This window comes from Pseudophryne corroboree, chromosome 5 (assembly GCF_028390025.1).
Source record: "Pseudophryne corroboree isolate aPseCor3 chromosome 5, aPseCor3.hap2, whole genome shotgun sequence".
Lineage (NCBI taxonomy): Eukaryota > Metazoa > Chordata > Amphibia > Anura > Myobatrachidae > Pseudophryne > Pseudophryne corroboree.
This window is the reverse complement of record NC_086448.1, coordinates 778,165,910-778,188,672: the sequence shown is the minus strand read 5'-3', so window position 1 is coordinate 778,188,672 and position 22,763 is coordinate 778,165,910. Positions and strand designations below refer to the sequence as shown.

The 22,763-nt window shown below is 47.3% G+C and overlaps 1 protein-coding gene across 2 annotated transcripts in view; it reads right to left on the bottom strand.

Moving 5' to 3' along the window:
• MINDY4 (MINDY lysine 48 deubiquitinase 4) overlaps positions 1-22,763 on the bottom strand; it is a 379,811-nt gene that overhangs the window by 204,243 nt on the left and 152,805 nt on the right. For both annotated transcript variants that reach the window (XR_010177939.1, XM_063924327.1), the window contains exon 6: positions 15,607-15,665. Coding sequence is in view for 1 of the 2 variants with exons in the window: in XM_063924327.1 (XP_063780397.1) it covers positions 15,607-15,665 (59 nt within the window). In the remaining variant the exon portion in view is untranslated. The remainder of the gene's footprint in view (positions 1-15,606; positions 15,666-22,763) is intronic.

Sequence of the window (22,763 nt, the reverse complement as noted above, 5' to 3'; positions counted from 1 at the left end):
ATGTCTAATAAGATCCAGAAAACAAAGGATTAGACATAATGATTGTTTACATTTATGGCAACAGGAGGGTGATATGCAAAGGGGATTAGCTCTAACAGCTGGTTCCAACCCTAGCAGGAAACTGATAGCAACAGCACCACCACCACCATACATTACAGGAGAGAAAGTGGCTACAGAGAATGGCATACTAATATATGATAAGAGTGAACTTGATAAATGTATTAATGCTAACCCGTGCAAGTTGTATCCCATCTTAAACTTCCCTCAGGACTGCGACCAAGAAGATGAGCCCAGCACGATATCGGCACTCTCTCTAGCAGCCACCATACAAGACACACAAGTGGGCACGGCCCAACCAGTAAGAGCAGTAGCAAAGGCCCCTAGCGGAGGGACAGGTGAGGTCGTGTCCACAGGTAAGTACGGTACAGTACATTATGCAGAGTCAATTGCACCTCACATTGTAGAAGCAACCCAGAATGATGTAATTGAACTAAATCCTGTCAGGGTGATCGCAGTCCCCAATGGGAAGACTGACGCTCAGGGAATCACTCCCGTCAGGAACATTGCTATGCATTGTCCCTGGTCCCGGACAGAATTAAGAACAATTATGTCTGAATTTCCCGATCCCAGGAAGGATCTAGCCGCATGTCAGAGATTTATTAGAGAACTAGGTAACGCCACCGAACCCACAAACAAAGATTGGCGGACAGTGCTACGGGCATGTTTGCCCTCCAATATTGACCCTGTGAAATTCATTGCTGATTGTAAATTAGACGCAGAGGTACCTCTCACTGATGAATACACTCAGGAGAATGTACGACAGATCAATCTGCAATTAGGAGTATATTTCCCAACTGTTGTCAAGTGGTATAAAATCTTCTCCATTAGACAAAAAGAAGGTGAAGCTGCTTCTGAATATTTCCATTGAGCACTGCAGGAAATGGCTAGATACACTGGGGTCGAGGATATTAAGGAAAATGTACATCATAGGGAGGTAGCTGTATCCGTATTAATGGACGGTTTAAAAGAAACGTTGAGAACAAGAGTACAAACCACTCAACCAAATTGGAGAGGTATCTCGGTGGCTGCATTAAGAGAGTCCTCTAATGAGCATGATCGGAACATCATTAGGCACAGGGAGTCACAGGGGGATAAGCTGATGACAGTAAGTATAAAAGCCCTGACAACGAAGCCACATCAGCCTAAACCCCAGACCCCTGATGGTAAGTCGTATGTGGTAAAATGTTATAAATGTCAGAGGGAAGGAATTACGCACGGAACTGTAATTTTAAAGACCCACATAAGGTATATCGACCCCCTAGACCAGAACATGACTCACAGTATGACACACGTAATTGGGATCAGGGACCGCATAGGAGGAATTACGAGCCACATGCAGGGGAAACAAGGAGGTACCCACCTAGGAAGGACTGGCAGACCTCTGGGAATTCTCAGCTACCCCCCTCACATATTGTAGCTGCCAGCGCGCTGCGGGAGGGTCACAACATACAATAGGGGTTAGGCCACACCTGTAGTTTGCAGCCAGTGAAGTTGATTGCTAGCCTTGGAAGTGAACCCGAGGTTACAGTTGACGTAGCTGGTAGATCACTACCTTTCCTTGTAGATACAGGGGCGGCCAGGTCAGTGTTAAATTCAACGGTAGGTATGAAAACAACGGGTAAAACAATTTCAGCAATGGGGGTAACAGGAGTAGTGCAACACTACCCTTTAACTAGACCAGCAGAGATTACAATAGGGCCTTTGCAGACCAAGCACTCCTTTTTGCTAGCTGCATCGGCTCCGACTAATCTACTTGGGAGAGATTTATTGTGTAAGATGAGGTGTGTCATATACTGTACTCCTGAGGGTGTCTTCTTAGATATACCCGAGAATCATGTTCAGGAAGTGCAGGATATGTTAGACACTCCACAAAGGTTAATGTCACACACTGCTGTTATAGACAGGTGTCCATCCAAGGTAGAGGAAATGATCTCCCAGATACCGGAATCCCTCTGGACCAAAGATGGACAAGACACTGGATTGATGGCAAACGTAGCTCCTGTAGTAGTTCAAGTAAAAGATGGTAGGATAGCTCCAAAAATCCCACAGTATCCTCTGAAGCCAGAGGTGGAATTAGGAGTGTACCCAGTCATAGAGCGCTTGCTACAACAGGGCATCCTAGTTAGGACGTCCAGCACTGCCAATAGTACCATCTTCCCTGTGAAAAAGAGTGGGGAGAGGGGTTACAGGCTAGTGCAGGATCTAAGGGGGATAAACAAGATAGTTGAGAGCCAATTCCCTGTAGTGCCAAATCCAGCTGTCATCCTCATGCAAATTCCCCCTACTGCGAAGTTTTTCACTGTCATTGACCTCTGTTCTGCTTTCTTTCGGTCCCTCTGCACCCTGACAGCCAATACTTGTTTGCATTTACATACAGAGGAGTACAGTACACCTGGACTCGCTTACCCCAAGGTTTCATTGACAGCCCAAGTATTTTCTCCCAGGCTTTGCATGACTGTTTACAATCCTTTCAACCTGAGAGCGGATCAGTATTAATACAGTATGTAGATGACTTACTGCTGTGTTCTGATTCACTCAAATCGTCCTTGAAAGACACGAAACAGCTTCTGTTTCACCTTTCTAATATGGGACACAAGGTTTCAAAGGATAAGTTACAGTTGTGCCAGACCAAGGTGAAATATTTGGGGCATTGCTTAACACAAGGACTGAGACACCTCACCGCTGATAGAATACAGGCAATTCGCGACATGACTCTGCCACAAACCCAGCAACAGATCCGCACTTTCCTAGGAATGTGTGGGTACTGCCGAAACTGGATCCCAGGGTTATCCATACTGGTGTAGCCTTTGCAAGAAATGGTCTCTTCAAACAAACCAGATCGGATTTCGCACACAGATGAGTCCGAACTGGCATTTGAGAGACTCAAACAGTGCCTATCACAGGCACCTGCATTAGGTATGCCAGATTATGGGAAACCCTTTGAATTGTACGGTACAGAGAGTGCTGGGTGTGCGGCAGGTGTTTTAACCCAGAGACATGGTGATGCCAGCAGGCCGGTAGCTTACTACAGTGCACAGTTGGACACCGTAGCACGGTCTCTCCCCACATGCTTGCGAAGTGTTGCAGCCATAGCATTGCTAGTGAGTAAAAGCGATGATGTAGTGTTAGGACACAACCTGACCATCCATACACCTCATGCAGTATCAGCCTTACTGAATTCTGCCCAAACCAGACATGTCTCATCAGCACGGTTTACAAGGTGGGAATTAGCACTAATGGCCCCTGTAAACATCACCATAAAGAGATGCAGCGCACTAAATCCTGCAACGTATCTCCCAGGTGTGCCTGGACAGGCACAAAGGGTGGAGGATGAGAGTGATGGTGAAGGAGGATTTAGTACAAACACTGACACACATGATTGTATGGAATATCTGAACCAAACTTTCACTGCAAGACCTGACATTAGTGACAACCCACTGGAAGGCGTAGATTTTATTTTTTACACTGACGGTAGTTGCCACAGACAGACGGATTCGGGAGACTTGTGTACTGGATACGCAGTCGTAGATGACAAAGGTATCATAGAAGCTGAACCCCTGGGCCCACCGCACTCAGCACAAGTTGCTGAGCTGGTCGCCCTAACCAGAGCGTGTGAATTAGCTAAGGGTAGGTCAGCCAATATTTATACAGATTCTAGGTATGCCTTTGGAGTAGTGCATGATTTCGGGGCCCTATGGCGCCTCAGAAATTTCATGACGGCAGCTGGCACACCCGTGGCGCATGCGACCCACATCAAAAGACTTCTAACAGCGATACAGGAACCTGACAGAGTGGCTGTTATCAAGTGCAAAGCCCACACTTACAGTCAAGACCCAGTGTCACTTGGTAACAGCCGGGCAGACGAAGCTGCTAAATCAGCAGCCAGCACCCCCATGCAGACAGACATCACACAACTGATGGTATTCAACACCGTCAACACACAAAAATTATGTGAAATGCAAAATTTGTGTTCTCCACAGGAAAAGGCAGTCTGGAGGTCAAAAGGATATGGCCAGGAGTCCTCAGGACTCTGGACAGATGGACAGGGTAAGCCAGTAGCCCCCAGAGCATACCTTCCAAGTTTAGCTGAGGTGGCACACGGTCTGACTCATCTGGGCAAAGAGGGTATGTGTAAGCTGGTGAGTGCCTACTGGTGTGCGCCAGGATTCTCTTCTCAAGCGGGTAAGAGAGCAATGACATGTCTTACCTGCTTGAGGAAGAATATTGGAAAGTCAATACCAACAGAACCATCCCATATCCCGCCAACAGACGGCCCTTTTCAGGTAATACAAATTGATTTCATACAGTTGCCACCCTGCAGAAATTTAAAATATGTGTTGGTTTGTATTGATGTGTTTTCAAATTGGGTAGAAGCGTTCCCCGCTGCCACAAATACTGCTACATTTACTGCAAAGAAAATTGTGCAGGAATTTGTGTGCAGATATGGTATCCCTAGGATAATTGAAAGTGATAGGGGTACCCATTTTACAGGTGAAGTCTTTCAGGTTATGTGCAAATTAATGGGAATTAATAGTAAGCTGCATACTCCGTACCGCCCACAGGCGAGTGCGAAAGTGGAAAGAGTAAACAGCACTATTAAGAACAAGTTGAGCAAAGTGATGGCTGAAACAGGATTGTTGTGGCCAGAAGCTTTGCCACTTGTATTGTACAGCATCAGAACCACTCCGAGGTCCCCCCTTAACCTATCACCCTTTGAGATTCTTTTTGGTCGACAACCCCATGTAATGATTGACTCCCAGGATGATTTGAAATGCAATAATGAAGTGACTGTGAAATATTTGGTTAAGATGAGCAAGCAGTTGAGGAATCAAAACAGCAATCTAAAGCTGGTGATTCCTGACCTACCAAACAGCAATTGTCATGACATTGAACCTGGGGATTATGTAATGATTCGAAATTTTCTACGCTCAGGTTGCCTTATTGACCGGCGGGAAGGACCGTACAAAGTCTTACTGACCAGCACGACAGCATTGAAGGTTGCCGAGAGAGAGACTTGGGTCCACTCGTCCCACTGTAAGAAGGTTGCTGACCCAGAGAAAGCCCATGACAAAGAGCAGAGTGTGGAGGAAATCGTATCACTGGAGTGTCTGTTCCGGGAAGGTTGAGAGGCAGGACTGTTGTCACGGCACCTGAGCACAGAGAACTACAAGACCAGAGGCGGTTGTCGCACAAAATTTCTTTTCCCTTCTTATTATTTTCTACATCTCCCATTACCCTCCTTTCCCCCTTCCTTGCTCCTTTTTCTCTCCCCTTAGCAAGATGGACTTAACCCAAGAGACTGCATTCCGGGTTTTCCTGTTGACCCTGTTGTTGACCAGAGCAGTCTGTTTTGTTGAGAGTACCAGAGAGGTCGAGAAAGGATCTGGAATGGGTTCTGATGGCAAGGACGGATTTGTAGAATTCCAAGAGCAACACATTCACCGAGCAAAGGCGAGTATCAGAAAACGATCTAGTAGTCAAGAAACTAGGAGGCACTGTGAAGGGTTATTGGCTGAGGAAAATTGTATCTGTAGAAACTGTGAAAACATAGTTGAGGACGGGTGCATCCAGAGATGTCAGTCCAGTCTTAATATCAACATGGACCGTCATCCATTTGGTGACTATCACTCATTAGTGGGTAAGGTTTTAAACCAAACAGAATGCTGGGTGTGCTCACAAGTACCTCAAGGTCAGAGCAAGTCAGGACTAGTACCGTATCCATTAGCAATAGATGAGGTACTTGAATTAAGGGGTGGGAGACCGGTGGACAAGAAATTTAATATTTCTAGGCCCCCTAGTTTGAAGCTCCACCAATATCATGTGGATAGGTCCTTAGTATGTTTCAACATTTCCAATCCCCGAAAGCCGGGAAATTGGGAAGTGACATGGAATAACCAAACCATGGCATTTTCACACAGAGCCGACAGAATGCCCGTAGACTCAGAACTTATACGCCAAATAGCCGACGGTGGGAGGTATTTTCGGTATAGGTATACGCTAGGAAGTAGGACCATGCGGGTTGGAGAAGTATCACCAGGGTACTGTGCGCATATCATACAGCCTGATACGTGTACTGAACAGATGAGAGAGTTAGGGATAGGATTTTTCACTTGGAAGGTTTGCCATATGGTAATGTCATATTCTGTCCCATATGTTCTCCCCGATGATGCATATTTCATATGCGGGAGGAAGGCGTATAAGTGGCTTGCCCCAAACTCAGAGGGATTGTGTTACATTGGAAGAGTGTTGCCAGAAGTTATGACCATAACCCATAATAAGATGAAAGACATTCACCGCAATGCTCAAGCTCCTTACACTCACACTCACTATGAACACATCGTTAAGAGACACCTTATAGATAGGACAGAGCACGCAGCCTCTGATTTGATCCACGAATCCACCGGTATTCAATTCCTACTCGCGTTAGATATCACCCGTACCGCCAGAGGAATTATAAATTTTAGGTATATTCATGCGCTAGCGAACCTGATAGATAATATCTCCGAGATGTATGATGACACCTTCAGGTATACAGGGAGGGAGTTGCAAGCTTACAAAACGGAACTGATCCAGCACAGGATGGTTCTCTATTATATCACAGCGGTGACAGGCGGGTACTGTGTCACCTTAGCAACTCAGTATGGTGTAAAGTGCTGCACGTACATTACAAACAGCACTCATGACCCAACCGAGGTCATAGATCAAAAGATGGACGATATCTTGCAATTGAAATGGGAGTTCCGAAGGAGACACAACCTTACCCTTACTGCTGTGAGTAATGAACTGACCGGCTGGGTCTCATGGTTGAACCCACGCAATTGGTTCTCAGGTTTAGGAGAATGGGCTCAAAATGTTATCGTGAGTGTAGGAAAGTTTCTCCTTTGTATCTTGGGAGTTGTCATGATGATTGGTTTGATATTTAGATGTGTTCGAGTTTTAATGCGGTGCAAGCGCGGTACCAAAGTGATGAGTTTGAGGAGCAGGGGCATTGTTACAACAACTGATTTAATTTATGACCCATCAATTGAGACAATGTTGTGATAAGACGTGATTCCACGGTCCGTTTCTTTCACCTGTTTCTCCTTTGTTTTCCCTCAAGCAAAAATACATCCATTCGGAAGAAACTTTGATGAATTATACATCCATTCGGAAAAGACTCTTTGATGGACACCCTAAAGACTTTGATTAACACTCACGGCAAAGATACACCCATCCGGACAAGACTTCAACCAACACCCAAGGACGATTGCACAAATGTTATGTGATTGTATTTGTGATACGTGTCTTATTTTCCTCTCTACAACCTTCAGGTAGTGACACACATAGTCGACAGGTGATATAGATACATATATTAGCATTCACATGTGTTTCCCCCTACATGTATCATCAACTAAATGTGCACCCCATTTGTTGGAACAAGAAGCCGAAAAGAGCTCGGTAGTGTTTGTTGGCCCACTTACAGACCCTTAATACGGGATGAGAAGGATTTAATGTATACTTCGCAATACCTCAAAGCTTATCTAGAACATGTACGGCACGATGAAACATGCCCCTCAGACATGGATTTCATACATACATGCTTTTACTATCCCACTAGGCCATACATTTCCCGCCTACTCCTCTCCTCCTACCATCCAATTATTTTATAGATATTGTATTGTATATTTTTCTGTTTAATGTTTAGATAGTGGCAGTTATTGTTGACCGCCAAAGGGTGGACTGTCAAAGTCGAAAAATATTGTAATGCATATGCCTTGTACTAACCGCATGCACATGCCCGCTGCTCGTGCACTCAGTCCTCTGTGCGTGCACATATCCGCAATTTGCGTAGGATCGCTCCGGCGATCATGCGCGTGATATGGGTATTTACGGCGGAGTTTGTGAGCGTGTAGCGTGTTATTAGAACATTACATATTTAACCCATATAGCGTACATTGTAGATATAGTTCCCCTAGACCATGTCAGCGAGTATTATTAGTTTAAACAGTTCCTGGACAGAGAGATTCGCCTTTGCATGATAGGAAGGGTCAGATAAAGGTTGGAAGGTGATGTCTAGTATCCAGCTGTAGGGTATTTTGAGGGTAACATTCCGGTGTTAGTTAGAGAAAGATCGCTTGTTCCTGCGTACAGTTATGTACAAAAGTAGAATATGAACATTAACTGTATTTACTGTATTTTATGTATGCGGCGGGAATCCAGAGGATACCACCCACAAGAGCACTTGGGGAAAGACATCGCCCACCCTTTCAAATCCACCTATGACCTTTGCTGTAATGTAGAGACACATCCCTGTGTCCAATGGATAATGAGATTACAGTGACCATTGTATTGTGTATGCATGTTGTGTATAAAAAGACCATTGTTGCCTGGCCGGTCAGAAGACTCTAAACGAATCTGTATGACCAGCGGAGGACCGACTCGGGTTGCGCTTGCGAACATTCTCACGTATGTATATTCTCTGTAGCCATTATTCTGTTTAGATTTACTTGTTAGCCTGTAGTGTATGATTTGTATTGTTTTTACCTTTTGGAATTAATCCACTGAGGCCTTAGAACCCTGTGGTTGCAACTACAAATCAGTGTTGTGTTTTCACTTTCCTGCATGGGCTTTAAAGTAGATTTATCTGTATAAGGTGTATAAGCATTGATAAGGTGTACGCACTGCGGGTACTTTGTGTCGCCAGCGCCACTTAAGGTTTAAAGGTATTACATCATTACAGTACTTTGCTGTTAAGGGTTTAAAGTGTAAGCATACCATTACATTGTATTATTAACAAGGTTTAAACGTTATCAATTGTGTGTGCGCTCGCTGTGTGTACTCCGTACACTCAGCGCGGCGTGTGTACGCCAAGTGCGTACCACGTGCAGGACTCTGTACGCAAATAGCGTACAAAGTGCGTAGCACGTGCATGCAGTCTAGCGGCCATATCGGCTCTACGGTAAAAGTGTATTTAGAGGTATAGCTTTGCGGTCTAAGATAATATCAACATTATCAGTGGTTAGAAGTATCCAGTCCTGAATCCCGAACCTGCGGCCCGCCAGAAGGTGAGACATTTGCAGCCACCAGAGAAGTGAAATCCTGGCTTTCGGCGACAGGCGTATTCTCTGGTGCATGTGTAGGTGAGATCCCGACCACTTATCTAGGAGATCCAGTTGGAAGGACCGAGCATGAAATCTTCCGTACTGTAGGGACTCGTAGGAGGCAACCATCTTCCCCAGAAGGCGAATGCACTGATGAACCGATACCCGGGTTGGCTTCAAGATATCCCAGACCATTGTTTGAATCACCAACGCTTTCTCCTCCAGCAGAAACACCCTCTGCACTTCTGTGTCGAAGATCATCCCCAGAAAAGACAATCTCCTTGTCGGCTCCAAATGTGACTTTGGAAGGTTCAGGATCCAATCGTGTTCCCTGAGTAGATGAGTCGTGAGAACAATGGACTGCAACAGCGTCTCCCTGGACGATGCCTTTATCAGCAGATCATCCAGATATGGGATTATGTTCACCCCTGTCTGCGGAGGAGAACCATCACCTCTGCCATCACCTTGGTGAACACCATTGGTGCTGTGGTGAGGCCGAATGGCAGTGCCTGAAATTGATAGTGACTGTCCAACAGTGCAAATCTGAGATAAGCCTGATGCGTCGGACAAATCGGAATGTGGAGGTACGCATCCTTGATGTTCAAGGCTACCAGAAACTCCCCCTCCTCCAGACCTGAGATCACTGCTCTCAAAGACTCCATTTTGAATTTGAACTCCCTCAGATAAGGGTTTAACGACTTCAAATTCAAAATCGTCTGACCGAACCATCCGGTTTCGGTACCACGAAAAAGTTTGAATAATAACCCTTGTTTTGCATATGAGGTGTAACCGAGATAATGACCTGTGACTTTTCCAATTTTAGGATGGCTTCATGTAGGATAGCCGTCTGTCAGCAAAGCCGGCAAGCCTGATTTGAAGAAACGGTGAGGCGGGAGTTCTTGAAACTCGAGCCTGTACCCCTGGGACACAATATCCTGTACCCAGGCTGGACGACACCCAGACGTGGCTGAAACGTCTGAGTCTCGCACCCACCAGGCCGTCCTCCAGGATGTGTGGTCCACCATCATGCTGAGGATTTTGAAGAACCAGAAGCAGGTTTCTGGTCCTGGGAGTCTGCGGGTGCAGGCTTTTTGGATTTTGCACGACCACCTCTAAATAAGGTGGCTAGGGGCTTGGACATTTTTGCTTTAGCGGTCCGAAAGGACTGTGACACAGCTGAAGAAAATGGTTTCTTCTTAGAAGGTGTAGCAGAGGGAAGGAAAGGTGACTTACCTGCGGTTGCCGTGAAAATCCACGCATCCAATGCTTCCCAAATAGAGCCTGACCTGTGTAGGGTAGGTTCTCCACACTTCTCCTGGATTCCGCGTCTGCGGACCATTGGCGTAGCCAGAGTCCCCTGCGAGCTGAGACCGACATGGAAGATATCCGTGCAGTCAGCGTACCCAGGTCCTTCATGAATTCCACCATGAAATCCGCAGAATCCTGTATGTTACGTAAAAACAATTCAATGTCACTTCTATCCATTGTATCCAAATCCTCTAGTAATGTGCCTGACCACTTTACTATGGCTTTAGAAATCCATGCACATATTAGGCAATAGTGGGCCTTAACGACACTCCTGAAGCAGTGTATATGGATCTGAGCGTAGTGTCAAACTTACGTTCCGCCGGTTCTTTTAACGCGGTAGATCCAGGGACAGGTAAAACCACCTTTTTTGACAGTCTGGGGATAGAAGCGTCAACTATGGGTGGGTTTTCCCATTTTTTTCTATCCTCCTCAGGGAAGGGAAACGCAACAGAACCCTTTTGGGTATCTGGAATTTTTTCTCCGGGTTTTCCTAGCATTTTTCGAATATAGCGTTTAATTCTTTAGACGCAGGGAAGTTCAGCGAGGCTTTCTTATTGTCAGTGAAGTAAGCTCCTCAACCTGCTCAGGTGGAGTGTCAGTAATGTTTAACACATCTCTAATGGCCTCAATCATGAGCTGCACCCCCTTAGCAAGGGATGCCGCCCCCCTCAGCACGTCCCCATCACCGTCTGCTGTATCAAAGTCGGTATCCGTGTCATCGTGCATAATCTGGGCAAGTGCACATTTCTGTGGGAATATACTAGGGGATTTTGCCGGAATAGGAACAGAGCCTGACCAAACTGCCATAGATTTCTTTAACACCTGAGTTTCAGTCTCAGTATGTGCTACCCTAGTAGAAATCTGAGAGATCATTCCCTTAATGGATGTTAACCACTCAGGTTCAATAATAGGGATCTGAGACAAGACAGTACATTCCTGTGTACATGGAATGGATCCTTCCTGAGAGGAAACATTCTCTGCAGCATATGACACAGAGTCCTTGGATATGGCTATGGGAGATAATAAACACCCACACATACACACAGGGAAATGACTACACAGTTTCCCCCCAAGTATGCCACTGAGATACACAGAGATAGGAGCCAACCCACACACAATGCTTCATGAGGTAGATATAACACAACTACCCAGCGCTTACTGTATACCTTAATAGACCACACAGTATTTACACAGCCCCCCCCCCCCCCATTCTTCTACAACCCCCAGGTACCACATAGGATAGCTGGAGTTGCTCGGAGGGACAGCTCTCCCTGTCAGCGTCTGTGTACAGGAACTGCAGGCAGGAAAATGGCGCTGAATGCTGCTGGGTCTGCTCTGAGGAGAAGCTCCACCCCCTGAACATGGCGCTGCTTCTCGCTCTTCATCAGATTATACTGGCCTGAGGATTTCTGCTGGCAGTGCACCCGGGGTCCCTGACAGGCTTGCTGGCCAGTGTAGGGTATCGGCGCTGGCTCAGGGCGCCCCTCACAGAGCCGCACTATGTACCGCTGAGCCCCGGAGCGCAGTTAGTACTGCGCTTCCACTCTGTTGCCGCCATCTTCACACCGGCTCCCCGCTTGCCGGGGGGGGGGGGGGGCGGTGACTCACTCGCCACCCAAATCTTGTGGCTCTGTAAGGGGGTGGCGGCATGCTGCGGGAGTGAGCGGTCGCCTGGGGCGGCTAACGATCAGCACCCTCAGGAGCTAATGTCCTGTCAGCGGAGATAGTGGCTCAAAACCCCTCAGGGCGGACACTACTCCCCCTCCACTACTCCCCCCCACGAAGCAGGGAGGCTGTTGCCAGCAGCCTCCCTGTGCCTAACTAACTCTTAGAAAAATAATAAAACTAAAGAAGCTCTAGGAGCTCCCCTAGCTGTGACCGGCTCCTCCGGGCACAGCTCTAGGAGCTCCCCTAGCTGTGACCGGCTCCTCCGGGCACATTTTCTAAACTGAGTCTGGTAGGAGGGGCATAGAGGAAGGAGCCAGCCCACACTCTCAAAGTGCCAGTGGCTCCTAGTTGACCCGTCTATAGCCCATGGTACTAATGTGGATCCCAGCATCCTCTAGGACGTAAGAGAAATTAATTTTAAAGTGCTAAACACATGAGACTTCCAGGTGGTACTGATGGCAGTGTAACCGATGCTGCTGCACAGAACGCAAAGCTGATGGGCTAGAACGGTTGCTGCCCTAGCTGCATCTGCCTCCAGCTTGTGGTGTACCCGGGGAAGCGTGATGCCCAGCTTCCTCCCTCCTTTTCTGTGGAGAGCGCAGGAGTGCACTGTAGCAATTACTGTAAAACTAACACGGTCAAGCCACGCCTCACAGAGACGTAAGTATGCACAGTCATACGCCTGGCGCAAATATTCATGTTTTTCAGCTAGAACCAGGTACAGACCGGGGCTCTGAAGGAGTAAGAAAAACTGTAGTGGGGGCGTGGTCATGACTTAAGAGGGTGTGCCACGAGTCACGTAGACCTGGACTCGCGGCATGCCCCTTCTCTGTATGCCCGGCCAGCCTCCGGGACTATGTGTGCCTTGCATCACAGGCCATCAGTCCTTCTCGCAATTGCCAGAAGTGCCAGATAGCCAGTCCGGCCCTGGACAGACCCATCTTGAGATAAGTCTGCTATACCTACACAAGTACAGCAGCACTGATGTATAGTGCATAATTGCATTTTCAGCACTAATAATAATAATAATAATAATTAACTTTCACTATGGGGGGAATTCAAATGTTAGTGTTGGCAGCTGTCACTCCTGCGCACCCGACGGAGATAATCAATTGTTGCACCTGTTGCCCGCATTTCAGCCTGCACCCCCTAGGGGTGGCGAGATAAAGTGTTTAAAAAGTGACCCGTTTGGGTGCCCAAATGACACTTTTCGTGATTGCGCCCATTAGTTTAGTTGGGTTTAGCTACTTTACGCGGCTAAACCTGACACTAATAGGCACGATCGGCACAATAATGAGCATCAATTGAATATTGCCCAGCGTTAACAATTGAACTCCCCCTGTGTTTTGTCTGTTTGTCTTTTTGTTGCTGGAACATGCGGGGAATGATATTGCTGCAGCTGATTTCTTCAAACTTACTGACCTAATTTGACCTTTTCAGCCCAGTGATGCCCCAGTCTCAGCCATATGGCGCTGATTTCATCTGTGCGCTGCCACAGCGGTATTCAAGTATTTTTTGGCTTCATTTTTACTTTGATTAGAGTTTTCTCAGCCCCTGCACATCTCTGGAATTTCCTGGTGTGGATCAAATGATTGCTCCTCGGTTCCTGTCTCTCACAGCGTAGCTGTCTCACAGGGGTACACCCAGCGGCACACGGGAAACTTCAAAGGGCCCTGGGTGGCGTTGGAGCTTCCAGCCCCCCACCACATATCTGTGTGTGTCTGATCTGCCGCTAAGGCACTAAATGCTCTCATATCCATCCTGGATCACTGACAATGTACAGAGCAAGTCTCCTTCTGAACAGAACTATAATGAACACTAAGATGCTCATTGTACTATACAGTATAACCCTCACCCTAAGCTCACGTTGGGTCTGGAACAGAGTTGAAAGCAGGTCAGCTCTGTGGATGGACCTTGTGTGTTTTCGCACTGCGTCTGCCACGGAGATAAGTGTACGCAGTTACAGTATGGGGGATGCTGAGTAGCAGCCAACGCATCTAAATTTGTACTTGCAAAGTGTAGCGAGGGCTTGCTGAGGGAATTCCGAGCTATGCGGAGTTATGTATATTTGTAATTATGCTGGTTTTCAGATGGATCTTTTGCATAAGAATAGGGGTGGTGGTGGTGCAAGTGCACGCTGATAGTGATGATGACATTTAGGGTCTGATTCATATAGAGGTTTGAGGGTCTGCGCCTATGCAGAACGTGTCTCGTTTCTCTTACCCAGTCCTCCTATTTTCCAGATCCAGCTGGAACACAGGGGTGTTAATTGGCTAAAGGGCCCTACACATTCGGCGACCTGCTGCCAAGCTGCACGACGGGGGATACGGCAGACGGGCAACCCGGCGGCGGGGGGAGTGAAGTTTCTTCACTCTCCCCCGTCACCCGTCTCCATAGCAATGCATGCTCATATGGACGAGATTGTCCATATTGGCTTACATGCATAAGCGACACGGCACCAACGATGAATGAGCGCAGGGCCGCGCATAGTTCATCGTTGGTGCCTACATACTGAACAATATGAACGAGTTCTTGTTCATTAATGAACGAGAACGTTCATATCGTTCAGTTATATTGCCTAATGTGTAGGGCCTATAACACATTAGATCTACAGGTGGCACTAGTTACTCCTGAGGATACCTTAAAATCACACTCTGCTAGGGTTCCATGAGGGGCGTATTTAAGAAACTCACAATCTTGCAAATGTCTGCTCACCAAAACCACTAACCTGACGTTCCGCTTTATGCTAAATAAAGAATCGGCCAGCAGTAATCGCTCTGATCATATCACCAGCTCACAGTACACAATATCTGCTTACTTTTTGGATCTCCTCTCCTAGGGACCTGTAAGGGGAGATCCAAGAGGCAAGCTTGGCCTCACCGGCCTTCTGCACAAATGAAAGTGCACATAGCAACCAATCAGATTCTAGCTACTATCTTCTAGAAGGCGCTGGATAAATGATAAGTAGAATTTGATTGGTTGCTGTGAGCAACATCACCACTTTTAAAAACCTGCACTTTAGTAAATATACCCCCTACCCCAGCAGGGGGGGGGGGGGGGGGCATGAGGCAAGTGGGAATGAAAGTGAGAGTGTGTAGTGGGCACACAATTTGAGGGGAAGTTACAGTGAAATGAGGGTGGGAGGTACCTGACATAAGTGAGTAAAAGTGGGATGACGGTAATGAAAGTGAGATGAATACTGATAAGGGAAGAAGATGAAGTGTCTCCATACACTGGATGTATATAAATCGGGATCTGGTCCGGATCCCGTCAATCAAAATAGCGATGATGGAATCTCAACACTGCTTAGAACGCTGGCGTCAGCATCCCAACTAGGATCACAATCCCGCTGCTGCAATCCTAACCGCAGGGATGCCGAATGAGCATATACAGGGGGGTGTCAGGTTTAAGCTGCGGGGGGTGGGTTCGGGTTAGACTGTGGGGAAGGGGGGTTAGGTTTAGGCACCCCCAGGGAGAGCATGGCACTTACCTAGCCTTATATCTTCTTTACAATTAGCCTCTTCATGGGCAATAGACCTCGCCGTCCTCCTAAAGGAAACACACACACAGGTTACATAACATTCCGCCAGTGAATAATCACTACACAAAGGCCAGTACAGCAGCAATACTCCAACCTGTGCCACTTCACGCTGCCTCTACGGACAAAGCGTCTGCAGCCTCAAGGTCACCTATTGTGATTAAAGTGCTGCTTGTACAGCCTTCCAGACGTTATTTATGAGGTTACTTTCTCACAACACTCTGTAACTAAGTATATTGTGAGAACGACATGATTGATGCACACTTTCCATTGCAGACATAACTCCATAATATCAGACAGCTCTAACTAGTGTATATATTCCAACTTCCTCATTGCAGCCCTCTGAGGGTAACACAGGAGCCACGGCAGAGACAATGTGATCCGCATTCTTACAAGGAACAATTCCAGAGTACAAAATATATATCAGTATGACGCACTGGCATTAAGATATTCCAGCAGCGATTTAAACAGGAGCCTCATATTATGGACGGCCATCAACCATCGATGGCCATCCTTTATAGCTAGCAATTATTGATAATTTGCCACCGATGGCAAGACACCAAGGCTTTTCTTTTCTTTCTTTAGCTGGCTCAGTGTGAATGGCACATAGCGCCCCACAAAGTAACCTACATAGCTAAACCCTCCTTCCATGACTGTGTAGCACAAGCAGGGAAGATCATCGATGGCGCAAACCATCAATGGTTTCTTGCCAAAAAAGTTAAACACTGATGGCACCTTCGATGGTTTATCATTCGAGGACCATCTCTTCCTCACATCACAACACCGTGCTGCTCTTAGAAGCTGAATGGCTGCATGCTGGACTAGCCCCTCCCTCTCCAATTTGCTTACACACAGATATGTAGGAGGTAACTGAGCGGATATACTCTGTACTGCTTTATAGCATTCTAACGCTCTTATCATTCTCGCTCCTCCACCCTATTTCTGGTCCACCATCATTTTATCTTATTTAAAAACTAAATGCGTTACTTTCGGGCCGTTGAGACATAGCAGGGCCGTAACTAGGTGTGTGCGGAGGGGGCACTGCACATAGTGCTGCAGGGTAGGGGGCGCTGTTGGCGGCACTTGATAATTATCTGTTTCAATTATTTTCACTTGCAGCTTCCCCTCTTTTTGAAGCCCAGCATCTCCTGACCGCCGCTGTTTCCTTCCCCCACTCCTCCCGTCACTAGTATCTATACAACATTCATGAACTTAACTTGATAGCTCTTTGTTATTGTTATACACTGTCCTTTATTACATTTCAAGGTGCTGGCATACCCGTCATTCAAACCCATTGCCCTTGCATAGAAAGCTAGAGAATTCTAACTATTTGAAGCTTGCCTTGTACTTTGTCACAAAAAATGATTAGCATTGCGGCTACTATGTAGTGTGTGGCTGCAAGGGATTAGAATGCTGAATTGCAATGCTAATTATTATTTTTTTTACAAAGTAAAAATTCATATAGTTAGAAATCTCATAGTTTTTATGCAGGATCAAGGGCGTTTGACTGGAGTGCAACAAGTTATATGTTTGAATCCTCGGTATGGCAGTATATTGAAATGTGTTAATTAATAAAGGGTATTGTAACTAAATAACGAGCTCTCAAGCTAAGTGCATGAATGCTGTATAAAGAGGATGTGTGTCCAAATCCAGTTACTTGCAGTGTTCTATAAATGTGTGTATAATACAGTATATATATATATATATATATATACATACACACTGCTCAAAAAAAAAAAGGGAACACTAAAATAAAACATCCTAGATCTGAATGAATGAAATATTCTTATTAAATACTTTGTTCTTTACATAGTTGAATGTGCTGACAACAAAATCACACAAAAAATTATCAATGGAAATCAAATTTATTAACCCATGGAGGTCTGGATTTGGAGTCACCCTCAATATTAAAGTGGAAAAACACACTACAGGCTAATCCAACTTTGATGTAATGTCCTTAAAACAAGTCAAAATGAGGCTCAGTAGTGTGTGTGGCCTCCACGTGCCTGTATGACCTCCCTACAACGCCTGGGCATGCTCCTGATGATGTGGCGGATAGTCTCCTGAGCAGGGGCGGATCCAGAAGAAAATGATAGGGGGGGCACCATGGAAGGGGCAAGTACATTTGCGTGCGGCTTCGGTGCATGTGAGGTGGCGCTTCTTATACAATGCCCACAGTTGTAGCGCTCATTATGCAATGTCCACTGTACTGGTAGTGCCCCTTATATAGACCCCATAGTAGTGGTGCCCCTTATGCAATGCCCGTATTGCCCCCAGTAGTAATGTTGCCTGTAGTAATGCCCCCAGTGGTAATGCCCCTGCAGTTATGACCCCAGTAGTTTACCCCCCCCCCCTTTAGTTTAGCCTCCCAGTGGTAATGCCCCCAGTAGTTTAGCCACCAGTAGTAATGCCCCCCTGTAGTTTGGCCCATTGTAGTTTAGCCCCTGTAGTTATGCCTCCCTTGTAGTTTAGCCTCCAGTAGTAATGCCCCCAGTAGTTTGGCCCCTGTAGTTATCCCCCAGTAGTTTGGCCCCTGTAGTTATGCCCCCAGTAGTTTGGCCCCTGTAGTTATGCCCCCAGTAGTTTGGCCCCCCTGTAGTTTAGCCCCCAAGTAGTAATGCCCCTGTAGTTAAGCCGCCAGTAGTAATGCCCCTGTAGTTACGCCGCCAGTAGTTAGCACCTTTGTAGTTGGCCCCCAGTAATAATGTCCCCCAGTAGTTTGCCCCCAGTAGATGCCCCCCAGTAATAATGTCCCCCAGCAGTTTGCCCCCAGTAGATGCCCCCCAATAATAATGTCCTCCAGCAGTTTGCCCCCAATAGATGACCCCCCAGTAGTAATGCCCCCAGTAGATGCCCCCAGTAGATGGCCCCCAGTAAAAATGTCCACCAGTAGCTGCCCCCAATAGATGACCCCCCAGTAGATGCCCCCCAGTAATAATGCCCCCAGTAGATGTCCCCAATAGATGACCCCCCTGTAATAATGCCCCCTACGAGTTTGCCCCAATAGATGACCCCCCAATAATGCCCCCTACGAGTTTGCCCCAATAGATGACCCCCCAGTAGTAATGCCCCCAGTAGATGCCCCCCAGTAATAATGCCCCCAGTAGATGGCCCCCAGTAAAAATGCCCCCCAGTAGCTGCCCCCAATAGATGACCCCTCAGTAGTGATGCCCCCCAGTTATAATGCCCCCAGTAGTAATGCCCCCCCAAGTAGTAATGCCCCTTGTTGATGCCCCCCCAGTAGTAATGTCCCCCCGTAGTTTGCCCCCAGTAGATGCCCCCGCTGCATTAAGGAAGAAAAAAATATCATACTTACCGAGCCCCGTTCCCGCTTCCAGGCCGCTGCAGTCTTCCTCCTCCCTGGGCGTCCGCTCCTCAGTCAGCACTATGAGAGAGACGTCATGACTGACGTCTCTCCCATAGCGCACGCCGCACAGTGACAGCGCCGGAAGCCGGAGCTCAGTACTGAGCTCCTGCCTCCGGCTGCCGCTGTGCAGGGAGACGGGCGCCCGCTGGTAACACAATCTCAGCGGGCGCCCGTCATCTCCCTGTGCGGCGCCGGGGGGGGACAGAAGGCCACAAATGACAGGGGGGGCACGGGCCCGAGTGCCCCCCCCCCCCCCCCCCCCCCCTGGATCCGCCACTGCTCCTGAGGGATCTCCTCCCAGACCTGGACTAAAGCATCCGCCAACTCCTGGACAGTCTGTGGTGCAACGTGGCGTTGGTGGATGGAGCGAGACATGATGTCCCAGATGTGTTCAATTGGATTCAGGTCTGGGGAACGGCCGGGACAGTCCATAGCATCAATGCCTTCGTCTTGCAGGGACTGCTGACACACTCCAGCCAAATGAGGTCTAGCATTGTCTTGCATTAGGAGGAACCCAGGGCCAACCGCACCAGCATATGGTCTCACAAGGGGTCTGAGGATCTCATCTCTGTACCTAATGGCAGTCAGGCTACCTCTGGCGAGCACATGGAGGGCTGTGCGGCCCCCCAAAGAAATGCCACCCCACACCATAACTGACCCACTGCCAAACCGGTCATGCTGGAGGATGTTGCAGGCAGCAGAACGTTCTCCTTGGCGTCTCCAGACTCTGCCACGTCTGTCACGTGCTAAGTGAGAATCTGCTTTCATCTGTGAAGAGCACAGGGCGCCAGTGGCGAATTTGCCAATCTTGGTGTTCTCTGGCAAATGCCAAACGTCCTGCACGGTGTTGGGCTGTAAGCATAACCCCCACCTGTGGACGTCGGGCCCTCATACCACCCTCATGGAGTCTGTTTCTGATCGTTTGAGTAGACACATGCACATTTGTGGCTTTCTGGAGATCATTTTGCAGGGCTCTGGCAGTGCTCCTCCTGTTCCTCCTTGCACAAAGGCGGAGGTAGCGGTCCTGCTGCTGGGTTGTTGCCCTCCTACGGCCTCCTCCACGTCTCCTGATGTACTGGCCTGTCTCCTGGTAGCGCCTCCATGCTCTGGACACTACGCTGACAGACACAGCAAACCTTCTTGCCACAGCTCGCATTGATGTGCCATCCTGGATGAGCTGCACTACCTGAGCCACTTGTGTGGGTTGTAGACTCCGTCTCATGCTACCACTAGAGTGAAAGCACCGCCAGCTTTCAAAAGTGACCAAAACATCAACCAGAAAGCATAGGAGCTGAGAAGGGGTCTGCCTAAAATTCCCATTGTCTATTCCATTTGCACAACAGCATGTGAAATTGATTGTCAATCAGTGTTGCTTCCTAAGTGGACAGCTTGATTTCACAGAAGTGTGCTTGACTTGGAGTTACATTGTGTTGTTTAAGTGTTCCCTTTATTTTTTTGAGCAGTGTATATATATATATATATATATATACACACACATACAAAAAAAGAACCATTTTCACATGCTTCGAAGAGCAGCACCTCACGGTAGAACCCCTAGTGCAAATAGCAGAAATGTAGACATAAAAAGAAACCAGAGGGCACAAAAAGATCAAAAACAATTGTCCACAATAAAGTCCATATGCAATTAAAAAGCCAAATATCCAAGTGTTCCCAAAGTATTCTTATAGAACTTGATTGTTTTTTTTTTTTGTTGAGATGTACACAATCCCAATATTGTGGTTATTTTGCAATGGGAAAGATCGTAATTCCTATTTCTTTAACGTCCTACTGGATGCTGGGGATTCCGTAAGGACCATGGGGATAGACGGGCTCCGCAGGAGACATGGGCACTTTAAGAAAGAATTTAGATTCTGGTGTGCTCTGGCTCCTCCCTCTATGTCCCTCCTCCAGACCACAGTTTGAATCTGTGCCCGGACGAGCTGGGTGCTGTTCAGTGAGCTCTCCTGAGCTTGCTGTAAGAAAGTATTTTGTTAGGTTTTTTATTTTCATGGAGCTCTGCTGGCAACAGACTCCCTGCATCGTGGGACTGAGGGGAGAGAAGCAGCCCTACTCTCTGAAGCTAGGTCCTGCTTCTTAGGCTACTGGACACCATTAGCTCCAGAGGGATCGTACACAGGATCTCACCCTCGTCGTCCGATCCCAGAGCCGCGCCGCCGTCCCCCTCGCAGAGTCGGAAGACAGAAGCCGGGTGAGTATGAGAAGCAAGAAGACTTTGAATTCGGCGGCAGAAGACTCCGGTCTTCACTGAGGTAACGCACAGCACTGCAGCTGTGCGCCATTGCTCCCACACACCGGTCACTGTAAGGGTGCAGGGCGCAGGGGGGGCGCCCTGGGCAGCATTTGGACCTCCTTTTGGCAAAAGTAAACATATATACAGTTGGGCACTGTATATATGTATGAGCCCCCGCCAAGAAAATGTATATTTAAGCGGGACAGAAGCCCGCCGTCGAGGGGGCGGGGCTTCTTCCTCAGCACTCACCTGCGCCATGTTTTTCCTCCACAGCACCGCTGAGAGGAAGCTCCCCAGCCTCTCCCCTGCAGATACACGGTAGAAGAGGGTAAAAAGAGAGGGGGGGCACATAATTAGGCGCAAAAATCAATATAAACAGCAGCTACTGGGTTAACATTAAGTTACTGTGTTATTCCTGGGTTAATAGCGCTGGGGTGTGTGCTGGCATACTCTCTCTCTGTCTCTCCAAAGGGCCTTGTGGGGGAATTGTCTTCAGATGAGCATTCCCGGAGTGTGTGGTGTGTCGGTACGTGTGTGTCGACATGTCTGAGGTAAAAGGCTCCCCTAAGGAGGAGATGGAGCAAATGTGTGTGTGAGGGGTGTCTCCGTCGACAACGCCGACACCTGTTTGGATATGTGTAATTAAGTGCTAAGGTGAATTTATTGCACAAAAGATTAGAGAACAGATAGGGAATCTACCCATGTCTGTCCCTATGTCGCAGAGACCTTCAGAGTCTCTCAATGCTTACTATCCAAAATAATAGACACTGATATCGACACAGGGTCTGACTCCAGTGTCGACTACGATAATGCAAAGTTACAGCCAAAAGGGCAGGAAAGTATTCAATATATGATTATTGTAAAAAAGATGATTTGCATATCACTGATGACTCATCTGTCACTGACACAAGGGTACACATGTTTAAGGGGAAGAAAGCTGAGGTAAATTTCCCTCCTCTCATGATGAAAAAGTGCGGGAATCTCCAGACAAGAGACTGCAGTTTCCCACAAAGAATTCTCAGGGAGTATCCTTTCCCTACTAGGGCCAGGATACGATGGGAATCTTCCCCTAGGGTGTTACGTTTGCCCAAAAGGTAGCCCTGACTTAACAGCTATCCTCAGGGATCCTGCAGATAGCGTGCACATTCTGGTACACTACTCAGACCGGCGATTGTGTCGGCATGGGTTTATAGCGCTGTAGCAGCGTGGACAGGTACCTTATCAGCAGAGATTGAGACCCTAGTATGTATGTATATATATATATATATATATATATGTATATATATATATATATATATATATATATATATATATTAAAGATGCTGTCTTAAGATATATATATATATATATATATATATTAAACATGCCCAAAGAGAGATTAGTCTACTGGGTTCCAGAGTCAACGCTATGTCGATTTCTGCTTGACGTGTCCTGTAGAATATGCAATGGACAGGTGATGCCGACTTAAGAGGCATATGGAAGGCTGAGGAT